We start from the raw sequence: 20,865 nt of genomic DNA on the forward strand, positions 1-20,865 counted from the left end.
TGGCGTTATTGTGCGACTAATACCAAGAAAATCTCGCTCAATGGTAGGCACCGTCTGGTGCATTTTAAATTCCTACAGCGTGTCTACTATACGCCCGAGAGGCTGCATAGGTATGGCCTTAGAGAGTCAGCGGAGTGTGAGCGTTGCCACTTTCACACAGCAGACTTTCTCCATATGGCCTGGACCTGTCCTGCCATACATAAGTACTGGGTTGAGGTCTTTGCGGGCCTCAGTGCTATCCTCGGTGACACGATCTTGCCTAACCCGGCGCTCGCCTTACTTAGTTTTTCAAAACCACTTCCTGTGGCTATGCGGCGACTAGCGGACATGGCGTTATTGACGGCAAAGCGACTGGTGGCGTTATGCTGGATGCGGGGACCAGTCCCGACTAGAAAACGGTGGGAAACAGACTTGCTTTACTGCTGCACGCAATCAGAGGTGTATAGCGAACTCCTACCTCCAAAGAGTAGGCCCAAAAACTTTTGGGGTTTGTTTCGAGCGTTTCAAAGTGCGAAAGAGGATGGTGAGTCGGATCCTGAGAGTGTGGAGGCAGATTTGTTGCAGGAGGAGGGGGCTGAGTCAGCGGTGGTTGAGGAGTGTGCCGGCTGAAGATCTTACAGTTGTGACAGTGTGGTGATTCGTGCCTGACTGTTTGAGATGTTTCTGCGTTAAGAGTTGCTTGTGACAGCTGTTCTGGTTTATGGCGACCTCTGTCCCCTTCCCAGGGCGTAATCCCGCCCTAGCGGGCGCTTGCTGATCTCCCTTGGTCTGTCTGAGGGACACATGGTTGAGGTACGGGGCGGGTGGTGGGTAGTGGGCACGGGTTTCGGTAGTCTGGCTTGTTCTTTCTTGGGGTGGGTGGGTTTGCTATTGTTTGGGGGGTCCCCTTCCCTTTATTCACCATTCCCTGAATACTTGTTGCTGTTCCCCTAGATTCTGGGTTTCTACGCAGTTCTTCACAGGTGGCTATTTTGATCCTGCCAATCTGGCGCGTCCTGCTCCCCTGGGGTCTGATATTGTTGGTGCGGTGGGGTGTGCATCCTGCTTATGAGTTGCGGTCATCCAATAGTAGATGCTACGATCGATTGCTTCTGTACACCTGTTCAACACCTGCAGTTTCGCCGCCAGGCCCTTAGGCTGTTGGTCTTTATGGCTGTGTAACTTACCCGCACCCGGGGATTGGAGAATGGTTTTTTTCTTTGTTGCCGCCGGCCCCCGGGTTGTAGGCGATGTCGGCTGTGTATGTAACTTGGAAGTGCAATAAAGTATAAATTTAATAAAAAAAAATGAATGATATGGCCGCCCTATGTCTGTTGGCGGTTGCGGCTGATCGGCCTTCTTTATGAAGCGCCACTAAGAACCCCAGGAAAGATTCCTCCTGCCCCCAGCTATGACTCCCTGCCGGCCCTAAAAAAGCGCAGTATGAACGAAACGCTCCCTCATAGGCTTTCCTTGTCCTGGGCGCTAAGCTGGCTGCCACGAGGTCCTGTAATCCGGGGCACCGATCAGCCATAGTGCTTCGGGGAACGGTGCCGCCACTAGATCCGCTGTAGGTAGATAACCCCTGAAAGCCTGCATGTGTGAACGAGAGAGTGCATCAGCTGCATTATTCAGTACACCCGGCACATGTTTTGCCCTGAACTGTACATTCAGCCTCATGCAACGTAATACAATTTCTTTCAACAGTCTCAAGATCCACTTGCAGCGTGCTGCCTGCTGATTAATGCACTCGACCACTGTCATATTGTCAGACCAAAACACTACTGAGCGGTCCCTAAAATCATCTGGCCATGCCAACAGAGCCACCTAAATGGGAAATCGCTCCAAGAACCCAATGTTACCTGTTAGGCCACTGGAGTGCCACCACGTCGGCCATATTAGCGCCGGCCATCGGTTACCAAAGATTGCGCCAAATCCCACGCTCCCAGCTGAGTCGGTCCATAAACCTAGTTCATCAGACGATGCTGGGGGTTTGTTCCACGCCACCCGACCGTTGAAGTCCGCCAGGAATGCCAACCAAATGCGCATATCCTGGCGAACCTCTGCCGACAGTCTCGTGCGGTGGTGTCCCTCCTTGAGGCCGGCCATAGCCTGTGCAATGGAACGTGAGAAGGGGCGAGCCATCGGTATTACTCTTAAGGCAAAGTTAAGCTGGCCCACTGTTTGTTGTAACTGGTGCAGGGTCACCTTTGCTTTACCCAGGCATTGCATTAAGGAAGCCCTGAACTTGGCCACCTTCTCCATTGGCAGACGGAAGCATCCCTCCACAGAATCGAGCTCAATTCCCAGAAACTCTAGTGAAGTAGATGGCCCCACTGTCTTACCTGGTGCCAATGGGACCCCAAACTCCTGCGTGAGCCTGCAGAAGTCCTGCAGTGCCTGTGCACATTTCGTAGTGCCTGCCGGCCCTAAGAACAGGAAGTCGTCTAAATAGTGCATCACCTGTTTATGCCCAGTGGCCTCGGTGAACGCCCATTCCAAAAAACAGCTGAACATTTCAAAATAAGCACAAGAAATTGAGCAGCCCATGGGCATGCATTTATCCATGTAATACTTCCCTTGGAACATAAATCCTAGCAAGCGCTGGTCCCGCGGGTGTACCGGGAGCAACCTGAATGCTGATTCGATGTCTGATTTCGCCATCAGAGCACCGGGGCCCAGGTGATTCAGTAGGTCGACGGCATCGTCGAACTATGCGTATCGAACTGAACAGACTTCCGGGTCAATGGCTTCATTCACCGAGATTATGGTAGATAGAGTGAGCAACCCAGTAAACCTTTGGGGGCTTGGGTAAAAACGTAGTAAAATGGGTAAAGTTGCCTCCAAAGGAGTTTGTTATACCAATTAGATTGATTCAATTGTGTAACTGAATTGAATACAGGTAACCTGATTATCCTGGATGAAATTAATTGCAAAAGCTTAAATAAACATTCATATACTTAAAGACTAACTAGACACAACAATACTTGACATTAAGACAAAAACAAATAGACGTGTGTATAGGCCAAAAAGTGAATTTTATCAAAATTAGATCATAAAGGGAAAAATACAAAGCATAAAGAATGTGCAAAACAGGAATACAGGATAAATATCAGGAAACAAATCAAAATCTCTGTAAAGCCTGTAAGCCGCCTATCCAAAATAAAGATTTAAAGAATTCTCCTTTGGATAAGGCTGAGAGTCGACGTTTCGGTCTTTACGGGCAACTCTTCAAGACCATCATCAGGACAGTGGAAATTTATATTGTAAATCCCTAATAAAATAGAACAAAACAGTATGACTATCACATAATAACTGAATTCAAAGTTCATTGTTGCACTATACACATATGTACACACAGAAAAAATCTAACCTAGCTAAAATAAAGACATTATAATATATGCCTTAAGCTAAAATGTTAAACGCAGAACTGACATTTAGACAATATTGACAATGTGGACAAAACATTAACATAAAAATTCTGTACAAAATTAGCAATAGAAGCTTATTTACAGCGCGTCTACTCCTTGCAGCATGAAATTTATCTAGAATCAGTGATTTAATCTCATTCTAAGGGTAATCGAGGAATGACCTAAATTAATAACACTTTGACATTAATAGAGCATGACAAAAAACACATTTCTAAGATGTGACCACACCCAAGAGAAGTTGAAAGACTCGAGCTCATAGGGCATCCTTTATATTGCAAACTGATATTATTAACCGGCATAGTATTAATCACCTCTAGCATGCTAATCTAGTCATGTTTCTATATTTGAATCAGTACCTTAAATCAATAACTTTAACTCCGTTAGATGAAAGGAGATGTATGGAACGCTGGGGTGCGGGTTAATCTGTAACGTTGAAAGGTGGGGGATTGTCAATACCCACTCGTATGTCATTAAATAGGGTAGTTAGATATTAGCATGGTTATCTCATTACCTATGCAATCAAGCGAAGTTGGCACTCAGAGCTTTTGTTTGGCTTGGTCGATCCTCGCCCACTTTCTAAAGGGGATCGCAAATTTTGTAAAGGTTCGAAAGTCGTCAAAGTTGGACGATCTGTGAGAATAAAATGGGTCAGAAATTAAAAACCCCTGACTAAAAAAATCGAAACGGAAATGGGTCCACAGACTCGGTACATACATTGGGAGAATTTACCTGTGAGAGCGGAAAATGAGCAATTAAAGCTCCTCTCTTTATGTGGATCCTCGCACACTTGTCAAGGAAATCACCGTTAGTCGCAAGGTCGCCAGAAATGAGCGATCTGAATAAATAAAATGGGAGAAAAAATTACAACCCATATTAAGAGTTGCAAAGCTTAAATGAGTCACAAAGGACCAAACGCGTGGGCAGGGAGCATTTACCTGTTATACTTTTCAAAGTTCCCGAATAGCCACAAGTGTCCACCGTCACTCTGCAAGCAAGAAGCTGCAGTGCGGGATCGCGTGAATTTAAACATAAAAAGTTTGGAGATCGAAAGAGGACTATACTATCTGTATTTGGGCGCCATCTTGTAATGGTGAAAGACGTGTATCAGTAAACATAGTGGATTATAAAAACGGATGTTTAAAGCTAAATCAAGTTATATTGACTAATGATTTGGGGTGTGTGTGCTACTATAATAGTGAACATTTAAGCATGATTAGAATGAAAACAATGAAAACATCGCGACTTTTCTGTTCGTGTTTTTTACAACCACACGTACATGTTCCTACAGATACATTTATATCTGAAAGCTTATTGGGAGACTAATAGATCACATGCAGACAAGGACATTACAGTTCAAAGTGAATGATTATCTGCAGAATGTCAATGTTTACATTTGTTCATATAGATACATTTATATCAGAGACTAACAAATCATATGCAGACAAGGACATTACAGTTCAAACTAAAAGGTTAACTGCAGAGTGTCAATGTTTACATGTTCATATAGATACAATCACTCATATAGATACAATCTATATGAACAATATGAACATGTAAACATTGACACTCTGCAGTTAACCTTTTAGTTTGAACTGTAATGTCCTTGTCTGCATATGATTTGTTAGTCTCTGATATAAATGTATCTATATGAACAAATGTAAACATTGACATTCTGCAGATAATCCTTCACTTTGAACTGTAATGTCCTTGTCTGCATGTGATCTATTAGTCTCCCAATAAGCTTTCAGATATAAATGTATCTGTAGGAACATGTACGTGTGGTTGTAAAAAACACGAACAGAAAAGTTGCGATGTTTTCATTGTTTTCATTCTAATCATGCTTAAATGTTCACTATTATAGTAGCACACACACCCCAAATCATTAGTCAATATAACTTGATTTAGCTTTAAACATCCGTTTTTATAATCCACTATGTTTACTGATACACGTCTTTCACCATTACAAGATGGCGCCCAAATACAGATAGTATAGTCCTCTTTCGATCTCCAAACTTTTTATGTTTAAATTCACGCGATCCCGCACTGCAGCTTCTTGCTTGCAGAGTGACGGTGGACACTTGTGGCTATTCGGGAACTTTGAAAAGTATAACAGGTAAATGCTCCCTGCCCACGCGTTTGGTCATTTGTGACTCATTTAAGCTTTGCAACTCTTAATATGGGTTGTAATTTTTTCTCCCATTTTATTTATTCAGATCGCTCATTTCTGGTGACCTTGCGACTAACGGTGATTTCCTTGACAAGTGTGCGAGGATCCACATAAAGAGAGGAGCTTTAATTGCTCATTTTCCGCTCTCACAGGTAAATTCTCCCAATGTATGTACCGAGTCTGTGTACCCATTTCCGTTTCGATTTTTTTAGTCATGGGTTTTTAATTTCTGACCCATTTTATTCTCACAGATCGTCCAACTTTGACGACTTTCGAACCTTTACAAAATTTGCGATCCCCTTTAGAAAGTGGGCGAGGATCGACCAAGCCAAACAAAAGCTCTGAGTGCCAACTTCGCTTGATTGCATAGGTAATGAGATAACCATGCTAATATCTACCTACCCTATTGAATGACATACGAGTGGGTATTAACAATCCCCCACCTTTCAACGTTACAGATTAACCCGCACCCCGGCGTTCCATACATCTCCTTTCATCTAACGGAGTTAAAGTTATTGATTTAAGGTACTGATTCAAATATAGAAACATGACTAGATTAGCATGCTAGAGGTGATTAATACTATGCCGGTTAATAATATCAGTTTGCAATATAAAGGATGCCCTATGAGCTCGAGTCTTTCAACTTCTCTTGTGTGTGGTCACATCTTAGAAACGTGTTTTTTGTCATGTTCTATTAATGTCAAAGTGTTATTAATTTAGGTCATTCCTCGATTACCCTTAGAATGAGATTAAATCACTGATTCTAGATAAATTTCATGCTGCAAGGAGTAGACGCACTGTAAATAAGCTTCTATTGCTATTTTTGTACAGAATTTTTATGTTAATGTTTTGTCCACATTGTCAATATTGTCTAAATGTCAGTTCTGCGTTTAACATTTTAGCTTAAGGCATATATTATAATGTCTTTATTTTAGCTAGGTTAGATTTTTTCTGTGTGTACATATGTGTATAGTGCAACAATGAACTTTGAATTCAGTTATTATGTGATAGTCATACTGTTTTGTTCTATTTTATTAGGGATTTACAATATAAATTTCCACTGTCCTGATGATGGTCTTGAAGAGTTGCCCGTAAAGACCGAAACGTCGACTCTCAGCCTTATCCAAAGGAGAATTCTTTAAATCTTTATTTTGGATAGGCGGCTTACAGGCTTTACAGAGATTTTGATTTGTTTCCTGATATTTATCCTGTATTCCTGTTTTGTACATTCTTTATGCTTTGTATTTTTCCCTTTATGATCTAATTTTGATAAAATTCACTTTTTGGCCTATACACACGTCTATTTGTTTTTGTCTTAATGTCAAGTATTGTTGTGTCTAGTTAGTCTTTAAGTATATGAATGTTTATTTAAGCTTTTGCAATTAATTTCATCCAGGATAATCAGGTTACCTATATTCAATTCAGTTACACAATTGAATCAATCTAATTGGTATAACAAACTCCTTTGGAGGCAACTTTACCCATTTCATTCACCGAGGCCCCCCTCGGGGCCGACAGATTATGAATGAGTCTATACTCCCCCGGGTCTTTCTTCGGAACCACTTCTAGAGGTGAACACATGAAATCCGCCACTGGTGGGCATGGAAAAGGTCCTGCTACCCGTCCCAAGCTGACCTCTTTGGCAATTTTCTTGGCTGCCACTGCCGGGTTGTGTTGAACAGATAGCTGATTCTTACAAGAGGGGCTCCCCCGAAAATTCCCCGCCGGGATGTTGAAGCCATATAGGAAACCATTCCTCAAAATCCCGGCGGATACATGATCAGGGTATTTGTTCAGCCAGGGAGTCAAAGCCATGATGTCGATGGGTGAGGGTGATTGCTTCCCAAGCATCACATCAATCCTGCTTGGATCCCCCCCTTTCCTCCCGAACTACCGCTCTTGGACCTACAGCTACTTTCTGGGTGTGAGGAGTTCCCACAGCCCGCACAAGCATGCCGGAACCTACATGTTCCCTGAGGCCTGTTACAGTTACCTCTGTTGAAACCCCAACAAACCGCGCGCTTGCCCCCATTCCCGCCGGTCTTGGGCTGTGATTCCCCACCGGCGCTTGCTCGAAAGGGCTGCGCTGGTCTTTGTTGAACTGTCCCAGACTGTTATGGCAGAGTTTTTGGCTTTATTTAGCAGTGATATAGATCATTAATCTTGCTCGCATCTAGTATAGGTATTCTTAGCCTGTGTTGGCCCTTTTAAGCCCTTTTTCCAGATCTAGAAGAGGATAGCTGCTTAATATGCCTTTATTCTTGACTTTAACCTGTCTATTGCCTATTGGCTTTGACATATTAGACACATTGGTATGGTTTATGTAGGTATTCTGACAGAGCTAAGGAGCATTTCACCCCTTTCAGGCCTACAGGCCTAGAGCTAGAGGGACTCCATCTTGATGAAGCTGAGAGGCTTTTCAGGGCAAAGGCAAAGTTTATAGTTAAGGCTGTTGTTCGCTTGGAGAGAACCGGTTCAGGCTGGCCCTTATCGAAGGAATGTATTTTTCCCCACTCCGAAGACACAACTTCAGGCTGGCCAGCTGGGAACGTGTCCTTGGTACGGGGAGGTACAAGAATTTGGTGGGCGGCAGGTTACTGGCCGTAGCTTTCCATGAAAGGACAAGCTTCCATATTAGTGAGCTACAGGAGAGGAGGAGTGTTCAGTTCAGTTTTGGAGGTCAGTCCAGCGTGGTGTGCAGTTCAGCGTGGTGCTCAGAACAGCTTGGAGCACAGAACTGCTGGGAGCTCAGAACAGCTTGGAGCTCAGAACAGCTTGCAGGGAGAGAGAGGATGTCTGCTGAAGCTGCAGAATAGAGTGCAGTTCTTGAATGGAGAAAGAAGGCAGACGATTGCTGAAGATGAGGAGAGAGAAAGCAGTGCAGAGAGCATCAAAGAAGGCTGTCAGCTGGAGCAACTGAACCAGAGGCGTGGTGATGTGGTGAAGGAGGGAGAGACAGAGAGAGCCCTAATCCCACCAGAGGCAGAGAGAGAGCCCTAATCCCACCAGAGGCAGAGAGAGAAATCTTCCTTCTAATAGGTGAGGTAGTCTGAATTAGTTACACTTACACTTTATGTCTAATCTTTTCCCTTTCAGCGGAGTGTTCCTGTTATGTTTAATCCTTCTCTTTCAAGCGGTGTGTTCTACCTATAGTCTTTGTCAGTTTGTAAAGGTTTATATTGTACTAATAATAAATGACCCCATTAATTAGTGAATTAGTGTGCATGAGTTCTTTTATGATTAAGTTATCCTGGCTCCAAGCCAGTTGCCGTTGAGCCACTGATGGATCAAAAAGGGGGGTAGGAGCGCTTAAATCAGGAAATAACTCAATCACATAGTGTGTATATCTTTGTCCTCATACAGTAAGGATAATCTTTCCTGGTAAGTATTACTGTTTGAACAGATGCTACCCCTGATCAGGTAAGTAATAGTGAGGGAGAGAGGAGACTTGCAACCAATGGACTAAGTTAGTACACCATCCCATAATATTATTGTAGTAGCAGACCCTTAGTGAAGAGACTTCCCAATATATATATATATATATATATATATATGTATAGGTGTTCATAGGAATGTGGTCGTCGTTGATATGCGGCGTTAATGAGAGCACTGGGGGGTCGAACCAGTGTGTATACCCACTGGATTGTGGCTTGAGTAAATGAGAGCACTAGGTGGTCGAACTAGTGTGTAGTTTCGCAGGATTGCGAACAGTTTGGAAAAGGGAGCATTGGGTTCTGCAGGCCCGTGTGTAGACGCACCGGATTGTGTGTCATATCTGCCCTAGGGTAGAACGGTCTGGGTCAGGGTGGCCGCGAGACCAACTGATGTAAATAAGTGTGGTGTAGGGTATGGATATCCCTAATAATCAGTGAGTATTCTTAGTATCCCTATAGATTTAGTGGTGTTCTTAATAATATGAGCTTGTATATTGCGAGTTCCCCATCCTCAGGTAGGTACCAGGTGCCTGGATATAGGAGTCCTGAGGAGGGAAGGTGAGTACGTTCTGGCTGGGTTGGAGGGGCCCCTGGGGGCTGATCCCACCTACTCAGAAAATCCAGCCATTACACAGACCCGCTCCCACCTGGCGAGGACGTACCCGCCGATCCAGGCAAGAGCTGTTTGTGCTATGACACCGTGTCGAGACAATCCCACGTTAAAGTTACATCAAACTCTTTAGATTTTCGAAAGTTAACATCGTAACCCTTCCATTCATTTCCCCCGTACATTGTATAAAAATCCATAATCCTGTTCTGGAAACATGAGAGATCGGGCAACACTTCGGGTTTACGTTCCCCCATTACTGCCGTAAATATAGAGAAGGCCTTTACCCAGTTCGCTATGGTCTCGTCGACCCTAAATTCCGCCATCTTGGCCCGCCATATGCTGGGGTACCATAAATCCTTCTGGGTTTTTGCGTACTCTATCTCCCGATGGTCGGTCAACAGTGAAAACATATTAATCCCCCCATATAATTTCCTTTGTGGCCGCCGGGATGTGCTGGGCCAACCTTTCCCACCTCGAAGGCACTGAACTCTCTCCCACCATTGGCAATGGGTTCTTACCGGGTTCAACCGCCTTATCCGCTGTCTTTTCTCGGCCATCCGCCGTCGCTCCCGATGCCACCTGTGGGGGAATATAAGGAACATTCGCCGTCCCGGCTTCCCTTGACTGCCGTAACTGCTCAATTATTATTCTGGCTTCTTCGGCCGGATCGCCCCCAGCCACTGCCCCCCCTGTTTTCTTCTTTAGCCAGGGTAACACTGCCGCTAACTGAAGGGCCAGTTCTGGCGGAATCTGATTATCCTCAACCGGTGTTATCACCACGGGGATTGGTAAACCCACGTCCGGACTTGGTACTGGGAGGTCCACCGGTGCGACTGGGCCTGCTGGGGGCACCTCTGGGATTGGGGCCTCCCAGGAACCTGCCCTCTTCTTACTACGCTTCCCCCTACCCTCTGGGGCGACGCCCGGCAAGGCCGGTCCTATCACTTTCTTAGGCCGCCCGAGAGGTTGTTCTGGGCTGCTAAATGTTTTTTAACTTCTGCCAAGCCCCGACCGATCGAATCCACTTTACCCAGTTTTCGGTCCATTACCGCCATTCGGTTCGCCAAAGTGCGTAGAATCTTCTCCATCTCGGAGCTCTTTCCCGCTTTTTTGCCAGACATGCTTTCGGTTACTCCGTCTGACTTGATCGACTAGGTCCTAGATCCTCCACACGCCTGACACTGAAAAAGAAACAACAAAGATTACAAGTTCTCAAAATTGCAGCTTGTTCCGTCGAGGGCTCACGAGCAACGAGTGGTGCAGCCTTCAGAGCACTGGAACAAGAGGACGCTTCCTTGGATTCCCGCTCTATTTATCCGTCTGCGGGAGGGCGGGGGCCCTCCTCGGGTACGCCCATCTGGGCGCGGTCTTCCGGGCGGGTGTCTAGGACAACCCCTTCTGGGCGGGAAGGGCGTGCTCCGGCTACGCCGCTTTGGGCATACCAGCCGAACCACGCCCCCCGCCCAAAATGGTTTCCCGGGGGGGGGATCGGGGCACCCATCCATACGTTCGGGGGGACCGAGTGGTCTTCCCTTTCCATTCTGAGGGTGCAAGGTGAGTCCCCTTCCCTTTAGCACCGCACATACATTGGCTATACATTTTCTCTATGACTTGTACTTGGAGCGTCAGAGTTTCCCTAGTATATATTCACCCCACTTGGTTTAGCTTATAGCCTTCACATTGACGGTTGGCTGCAGGATCTGGTCTGTGACCATAACCTTGTTATTTAATTTCTTTAAAAAAGTTTTCGGATCCACAGTATCACAGGAGTTTCCTTAGTGAATATTGGCAACTTTAGGGAGCATCCCTTTGGGAATTTTCCTCCATCCCCACATGGCCCAGGGGGCTAGAGTGTGTTCACCCTACCCACGTATACAGCCTTTTCAAAATATTTGCTGGACTTGGGTACTGAGCCCAGAGTGCTGTAATGGCAGACACAACTTTTTCTTCATTGAAGCGGCCAGCCAATCTGATCATTTGCTGCCACTTTACCTGCTGCACATGCATCTGTACTGTTTAATGGATGGGAGAAATTACTCCCTCCTCCAATCAGAATGGCCTATTTTTTAAACATTTTCTGTACCAACCATCCAGATATACCTATCCTTTTTCACTGAGTGTTAACCCATTGATGCCCAACTTGACACCTTCATTAACCCCTTCGCTGCTCATGACGAGCTCAGCTCGTCATGAGGCACGGTTGAGCTGTGCTTATGACGAGCTGAGCTAGTCATGAAACTATAGTATTCAAATAATGTCAGCACAGGAGGGGAAAAGCCATAGCAACCAAGGTGTTAACCTCTGATTTCTTGAAAACAGTTGAATGGATTGACAACAAATGACAAAAAGCACACATTCGGAGTAAAGGTCTAACTTCTCGGCAAATTTGGTGTAATTCAGTTTAGCAGTTTTTTCTGTATCTGAGAGTAAAGTTTATTGTGGGATTTAACATGGGAATTTGATCCTTTGGGACTACACCCCTCACTTTTTCTTAGCGCCTACTTGATGGATCAGCACAAAACCTTTTAAAATCCTTTCCGATGGAAAATCTGACCTAACTATTACTAAATAGTGGTAACTGCCACTGTGTAGTATAAATGTATATCCATACTAATATTATAAAGCGAGAGCCCAAACCTTTGAGGCGGGTAATCTTAGGAACCACATCACCATTCACAACACCCAATACAGCATTGGAAAGGACAGTTGCAGCAGAAAGACATAGGCTATACAGATGCCCACCATATACATTAGAAACGTAAAAGAACCTTACGGGCAAAGTAGTCCCTTGTGGGCGTGGGCGGGGCGCAGCATTCCGACAAAAAGAACCGTTCCTTGTGGGCGTGGGGAAACAAAACATGTGCGTTGGGCTGAGGGCGTGGCCAATGCGGCATTCCGACAAAGAGAAGCGTTCCTTGTGGGCGTAGGGAAACACAACGTGTGTGTTGTACTGGGGGCATGGCCAATGGGCGCGGCATTCGTAAATCCTGGAGCGGACAAGTCCTGCAAAAATTGGAGGTATGCTTTCAGCTGGGGGCGCGGACACACACATTACAGGGTCACACACAAAAAGTGCCCGTATGCGTTCAGCTGGGGGGCGCGGACACTCGCGTTACAGGGTCACATACTTCGCATTTTCATTTGTGCTGGGGGCGTGTCAGACGTACTGTGCGCGTGTGCGTTGTGCTGGGGCCGTGTCAGACGTACTGGGGGCGAAAACCTTTACAATAACACTGGGCGGTGCGTTAAGAAAATTCAGGTGCGTTCGCCATTCACTCCATGTGGGTTGTCTAAATGGCAAAATAGCGAATGGCAAAATACCGGACACACACGTTACAGGGTCACACTTCGCATTTTCATTGGGGCTAGGGGCGTGTCAGACGTACTGGGGGTGAATGCCATTACCATAACTAACGGACTAAACAGCACACACACTGCACGGCAATTGTTACAGAAGGCATCTCACTCATCTTATCTGTTCTGATACTTATCGAATGCTGCATACTACCTTTTGTCAAACAAGCCGAATTCTGCAAACTTAACGACTTACATTTCTGGACACAGTGTAACTAACAGGCTTTCATCTCTATGTCCGGCGATGTCCATAACCTATTTATTCTCCGTCCACATTCAAATAAGACAAAAAATGTTATATACCGGGAGATTTTAAAATCATTTTCAATTGCCTATTACACACATTGCACTGATTCTATTTCATACCCGGACAACGTCGGGACGGGCTGCTAATATAAAATATATGTTGTGGATTCCAAAAAGACTGTAAAGAATAATTGAAAATTCAAAAAGCCTACATGTATCAGAATGGGAGAACTCTGTAACACTAAATGGTAATGCGTGGAAATGAGCAAGAGTGCTCTTAACTTGAAAATTACCTCCTGTCTGGTTTGAATTTGCATACACCTGGTATTCAGCCAGCAACTGACAAGCTGCTATTGGTTACTGCTGCCCTATCTTTTGTTGTGCCAATCAGGGCAAATAACAATCTATGGACTGATGTAGTAGCACATTGTTATGGCTTTCTGAGGGACAGGCCGGGCTAAGAGCTATTTTTCCCCAACATTGGCATTGTTTTTACACAGGGTATAAAACATATGCCTACCAAGGCATAGCCCAAACCTTAAAATGAGGTCAGAAGGGTGAAAATATAGCTCAAAAGTACCTCTGGTTCACTGGTGAACTTAACACTTTCAGGCCATTATACAGTTAGCGTTAATTTTTCAATTGAAACGTATGCTAATCTCTATGTTATCTTGCAGGAGGTTACAGAAATAAGAATGACAAGTGCATGTTTCTTCTGTACATTGAGGCGAACTCAGTAAGCAACAGCAAAGGCCAGAAAGGGAAAGATGCAAAAGATGGTGCAAACCAAGGTGCTTCTTTGGAGTTTTCACTCAAAGACCTGTATGCCATCCAAGAGATTCAGGCTGAAGAGAACCTCTTCAAGCTCATTGTCAGGTATGTCTTTGATGGTGCTTTTGTGCTTCATTTTAGTAGATCTAAATATTGACTTTCATAAAATGTATTCATTTTTTCTACATGTTCTAGAGTACATTTATCAGACTGTTTGCTACCTCCCCTACCAAGCCTCACTGGTGCCAAGTAGTCCAATGAACAAGTTATTGTTCTCTTGCTGAAAGTGACCTATGGTAACAATGGAGTAAGGTGCTGAAGATAACTTTTCAGTGGCACCAGAAACCTACTGTGAAATGTGTACTTTTTCCAGAGGTTACTTCTAAACTCAGCCATTCCGATGCAGCCAACCTTGTGGTTTACTATTAGCCTGTCCAGCGTCTCCGCTATGAGCTATTTGTGTGAACACGTTGATTTCCTTTTGCTGACTGTGCCTTACATAGTGGAGAATATCTGACTGAAGCAAAGGACCAATTTTGTTCCCAGAATCCATTCGGTGATTTAGAGGTTGCTGTCAGTTCCTGCATTAACACTGTAAGTCTTTCTATTTGTGATCACACTGACTTAGTGTATCTGCTTTAAGCATATCCTCTGAACCGACTATTGCTCTCATTGATCATGTCATCCTTAGAAGGGTAGTGTTTTGTTGGACCGAAGGGGCAACTTTAATGTTGCTCTAGACATACTCCCTTGGATTTGGAGGTTGCTTTTCAATCATTCATATGGTTGACTGTGCGATGGCAACACAAGCCAAGCGTGTTTTTAAAGGTAGCTTAAATGCTGTCGGTGGACAGAGGGCAGATAGAGGCATGTCTTGTGCCTGAATGTCAGCTGTACATTCTGTTTAAATGTATTTGATGGATAAAATGTATCCTAATGCCTAAGGCTTATACAACGTTTCCTGAATAAGGATAAATGCAGAGGAGAGGGGTAACAAATCTGTATCCACCAGGGAAGCCGAATTGCAGATGATGGGTAGAAGCAAGGCAGACTACTATGCAAGACATAACAAGGACTTGCTTCGGTTATAGTACAGATTGGACATCAGGGACTGATATGATGTTAAGAAGGCATTAAGGAGTAAAGAAAACCTCAAAACATGTGTCTGTTAGGTAGGCATTCATCATCATGGCACTTGACTTTGTGCCATTTGAAGTTGACGCTTATTATGAAGAAACATTAACTTACAAGACACTTTCCATCTACATGTTTTGAGCTTTACAGTCAATTTCCAAGTTACCATCTTACAAGCCTTCATCAGAGGTTGAATTGGCAGATTAGTCACCAGGTCATGTTGTGAGGCTCTTAAAGGGATATTGATGGCTACAACAATCACACCTTTGCGTATACCATTTTCACCTCTGCCAAGAAGTGTTTTGCCTTCACTAAAATCTTGAAAATCCACTTGGGGACTTTGCCCTAGCCAAGTTTGTTTGTGCTTCTAATATCTAGGGGTGTAACTTGAGAACCTTCGGAAGCTATGATTGTTTGCTCTCATGTTCAAGACCACTGAAAGCAGAACAGTTCTAAAAGTACAGAATAAAGCCTGCACCTACTCCTTCTCCTTCCAGAAGATATGCTATTGATTGAGAGGCAAACTCACCCTCCTACTTACCACATCTCCAGCGGTGTCTCTGATAAGAGTCTCTCCCATTAATGAAATTGTTACGTTCCAGGATGTATTCGAAAGAGGAGCATCAAAGCAGAATATTCCACCGGAAAAGCCTCAGACTTCTATTTTAGTCATAGTAGAAAGCCCAAAGCCTAAGGCCCCTGCTAGATCACATTTGTTACTGGTTGTTGACTGTTTTGAATTCGTTTTACAAAGGGGTAGCTGCAAGGTAAATGAAGTGCACGATCCATGGGAAGAACCAGCTTTTTTTAAAGGAGAGCCTCATATAAACTCTTTGATCATCTCTTTAGTGCGTAAACTATGTTCCCCACCTCTGATTACAACAGTGCCTTTAGACAAGTAAAATAACACACTGGGCAGAAAAGTGTGCTAAACAGCCAGGATAGCTTTGCTTGGTCGTGAACTTTGCTTGAGCCAGTGTGTAGCAGTAGGTACATTTGTCCACACACTGTGGGAATGTTCAGAAGTAGCGACCATTTGGGAGGCAGTTCTGTCCACAATAACGAGAGTGGGGCCACTGTACCACCAGAACCTAAGCATTGTCTGCTAAATATATGGGAATCAACAGACCTCAATACAACAGCACAAACCTGGACGACATTGGGTATAATGATAGCTAAGAGAAACATTGCCAGACACTGGGGGGCACGAAACACTCCCACTGTAACAGATCGGTGCAACGACATGGATATGGCCATGGTGGCCGAAAGGGCGGTATACATACATAGAGGGTACCCCAAAAAATTGGAAACATTGTGGGGAAAGTGGAATGTTTTCAGAGGTGGCATATGCACCATACCCACAGTGGAGTCTTTACTGGAGGACAATTAAAGTACTAAAGAGTGGTAAATATTATAACACTGTAATTATCTCATGTACTGAGAATGCACAATCACGGCTTTAAATAAGTATTGTAAACGAGCATGCAATATGTAAAGGTCTAATTGATTATTACTGATGTTATATAAGTCATGTACCAAATAAAAAGAGTTTAAAACAAAATCCAAGAGGCCCTCTAAGGACTGACCGCACCACTTCAAGGAAGGGATTAATGAGTGGCTCCTAGTCTCATGCGAGTTAATAAATATGGCAGTGGATTCTCCATTACCTTGCGCTATATGAGTACTGCCGAGATCTGGCTGTCAGGAGGTCCTCTCAATTTGGACTAACGAGTCTAAAGCCTGATGTCCTACTAGATTTGATGAATCTGTATTTCATAATTTCAGTTGTGTCAACGTCATGTTGATGAGGAGAAGTAGAAAAAGCAGAGGCAAAGACCATCAAGTGAGGTGTCTTAAGGAAAAGAAAATCCTTTTTAGATCACACTACGTACCAGACTCAGATGTTTTCACCAGCAACCGCTGAGAGGATTAAACCCCCTTTGTTGGCTATACCAGCAGCCACAACGGCAACTGTGCCAGCAGAGTCATCAATCTAAAGGCCGAGAAAGTCATCAAACATCAGGTAAGTTCCCTGATCCAGCAGGATCATGGCTTAATGCTCCCCTTCCTGTAAGCACCACTTCTGGATAGAGTTGATAGGGAGAGAAGTGTCTCAAAAAGTGACGAAGCATAACCAAAGACATTTGGATATTGTGCAAAATGGCTATTTGTTAAGCTTCAAAACTCCACCTCAATCAGTTTGAACCAAGAAAGCAGTAGAAAATAATCTTCTACGGGAAATAACTGGATCACTTTTCCCACCTGCTCAATGAGACAATGAATGTACTCCAAATATTCCCTGATTCATAACAAAGGTCCCAAACAATAAATCCGACCGATTCAAGACCTAAAACAGTAAATTAATGGATGAGGAAAGAGAAATGTAGCATGCTAACTGCGCCAAATATTTTCACAACTTTAAATGGATTCGATGTGTGTTATTGCCTTCAAGATGTTTATTTCCATTCATGAATTGCAAGTTTTGATAATACCCAAGTTGTCCTGCTTGGTAGCAATCTGCACCACACACATTCTCCAGATGCATGCTGGTGTTTGCAGCCCATCTATTAAAACAGCACATTTTCATATTTCTGTTTGTGTGACTGGCTCATCAAGCTCAGTTCTCTCTAGAAAGCAGTTCAAGAATTCCAGATGACCCAAGAGCTTTTCTAATTCCTTGTACTTTGGGCGCATATTTCAATATAAACTTCAAAACATGTACAAATTCATTTATCTAGGAGTTACCTTGAATGCTCCTAGCGGGAAGCTGTTTTTAATTTTGTATTTTTAAAAGAAAGTAATATTAATTTGGGCGAAATGCCTGCAATTGAAAAAAACTATTTGCCTATACCTTGACGGATACCATCCTTCCTATGCTTCTATGCATCATGCATACTCATTGTTTCCAACACCAAATTAAAAATGATACAGCCACATCAATGTGCGATTAGTAGTGGAATCGGACCGAATGTAGGTGGGACACCAGACCACTACTATGCTGATCAGTGCCACAGTCCCCCCTCAGTGGTGATTAGAGACCAGCAATTTAATCAAGGGCATTAATTTTCTCGAAGATGTCCCTACTCGAAGTATAATATATGCCTCCCAAGGGGGATGGGAAGCTCTTCTGGGTTTGTATTCTGTTCAACTTTATGGAATTGAGGCTGGTGTATTTAGCCCTTGGGGCTATCCTGTCTTCTCTGACACCAAGCAGAATTCTACTACAGACAGACAGGCGGCCACAATGTATTGCCTCAACAAGCAAATGTAAAGAACACTCTATGGAATCTGGTTTAATGTGACAAATGTAGCAATAAAACCAATTAATCTTCAAGACTTCCGGAGCATACAGGCAGATAGTTTAAGATGTGTCAAGAAAACGAAAAATAGGTTATGCAAGAGCAAATCTTATTTGCAAACAATGCTTTTATTAAGAATATGCAAAAGCATGCATTTAAATAACACATAATCAAACTTACATTTTATAGGCCTACAAGTGAAGTAAATAAGTGCTGATTGTTAGCTTAACTGTTGATGCCATGTTAACTGATAATAATGCATTAACATTCAAAGGCTTGTTTTTCACGTTGAATCGTTATTTTCAAATAGATTTTTTCTCTTTTGCTGCAGATGTTGTAACTTTCCATAAGCCTTCTGTTAGTTAGTGAATAGGCATTTCTTTTGTACTACATAGTTGATAGAGAGGGTCTCATCTGGAGGAGAGAAGGCAACAGGAAGGATGATTCATGAGAAGAAGGGTCTGGACTAAAGAATGTGAATGATGTTACTTTTCAAGGACTAACGTCTAAAGACTACTGTACGAGTGTGAGACGATGGGGAGTTTATCTATTCCTAGGAGATTACTGCAATCTTATTGAATAGTACAGGAGACGAAAAGACACTTGAGGCCATTTGGAATGTTGTGGGTTTATATTAGTGCATATTCCTAGAGTAGCAGCCGGATTCCTTCCCCTACACTTTGACAGGAGACTCGACTTTGAGCTTCTGGTACTTCTCTACTTGAGAGGTTGCCTAACCTATTTTCATTGATTGCTTGCTGATTTAAAGCAGAGAATATGTTCCAGCTTATCATGCAGAGGCTTTATGCTTATGCATTGATTCTCTCATCAGACCTCTTTAATAAATATCTGAACTGACACCTTATTTGACCTTTTAACAATATATTTGATTAGGGAACTTCCTATATGTAACACACTTGTTGCATTATTACCATATTTATTGTTATCTTGCCTAATATTCTATTTTACCTTGTATTGAAATATTAATTTGTATTGAATAACCAATTAAAACTTAAGACATAGAAAAACAAAACTCTTTTTCTAATACAAAGCTCTCTTTATTGATTGTTGTTCTAAAGTCATCAACAATTTAACGCAATGTTGGATTGATGTAGATGATTGCTCCTTTTCGGATTTAACCCCTTCGCAGCTGGTATAATACCCCTGCTGTGCTGGGGGGGGGGGAGTGGGGCGGCAGGGGGGTGCGCACAGCGCCCCAGTGCTCATGACTAGCTTAGCTCGTCATGAGGCACAGTGCTCGTGTGCTCATGACGAGCTGAGCTCGTCGCGGCCACACCCGTTTTCGTGGAACGTTCAGCACCGCAGGGGAATTATCCCCATGTGTGAGCGTTCCACGGCTCGTGACGAGCTCAGCTCGTCATGAGCACCGTGCCTCATGACGAGCTCAGCTCGTCATGAGTACGGAAGGAGTTAGAATTAAAAAATCCGAAATTCACTTAAAAAAACAAAGGTTACAAAGACGTTCTAGTTAGGCTTAGTTTTCACTCATACAAAACCATTAAAATTCAGCAGTTCTAATTATCTGAGCTAACTATAACTTACACCCCTGCAATGCAATGCACTGCACTGCTGATGACCTCACATATTACATCACTCATGACATGGTCAGTGACCTCACTCATGACATTTCAAATGACATCCAGAGAACCACAAACACACCCACTCACACCCCTCTGCAACCTGTCCTGCACCCACTCACATGCACGCAACCACTCACATACCCATTCATAGAACCATGCAACTACTCACACAACCACTCATTCATATGGCCGAGATACCCGCCACCCCCTCTCGACACAATCCCCAAGGATGGGAAACCGGAAACAGTTCTGAACTTTTGGAAGACGGGAGGGAGTGACCCTCCCGGCCGTATTTATTAAAATATGAAACAAAATTAAAACATTAAAATAACAGTTTCATATTATGTACAATTTCATTACCACATTGCGATGTTTTGGCTAACCTTAACATATTCTCTAATACAAAGGTTCTCCTAGCCGAACTAACATCCTACAAAACATTTAACTTGAAATTTTGAAATTGTACATCCTAACGTTTAAGGGCCAACGGCAAGGTCGTAACCGGTGTCAAGATCCCTAACCCAGAAATATCCCCCTCACTTGTTAGGGGCGACCGCACAGAGGAGTACCTCGAGTGCAACTACCAATTTCCCTTGACTTGACGGGGGCCCCAATAAACTCGACGCCACTTAAAGGTCGTCCGAGGACTCGTGTGAGGTATCTAGAAGGTAGCGTAGACCCCCCCCCAAACCCCACACAACTTACCACATCTGCCGTCGCAGATGACCTGGCCCCGGGAAATTCTCCAGGAGGGGGCTGTAGCCCCTCCTACCCAGGAAGGGGCCTTGACCGCCTTTCCTTTCCTTTCGGCGGCCCATCCTTAGAAGGGACCGCCTACC

The 20,865-nt window shown here is 43.8% G+C and overlaps 1 protein-coding gene across 1 annotated transcript in view; it reads left to right on the forward strand.

Moving 5' to 3' along the window:
- The window catches only part of MCM8 (minichromosome maintenance 8 homologous recombination repair factor), a 334,641-nt gene that overhangs the window by 175,250 nt on the left and 138,526 nt on the right, over positions 1-20,865 (forward strand). Inside the window, exon 10 of the mRNA XM_086927685.1 lies at positions 13,899-14,097. Coding sequence (XP_086783811.1) covers positions 13,899-14,097 — 199 coding nt within the window. The remainder of the gene's footprint in view (positions 1-13,898; positions 14,098-20,865) is intronic.

This window comes from Lissotriton vulgaris, chromosome 6 (genome assembly GCF_964263255.1).
Source record: "Lissotriton vulgaris chromosome 6, aLisVul1.2, whole genome shotgun sequence".
Taxonomy (NCBI): Eukaryota; Metazoa; Chordata; class Amphibia; order Caudata; family Salamandridae; genus Lissotriton; species Lissotriton vulgaris.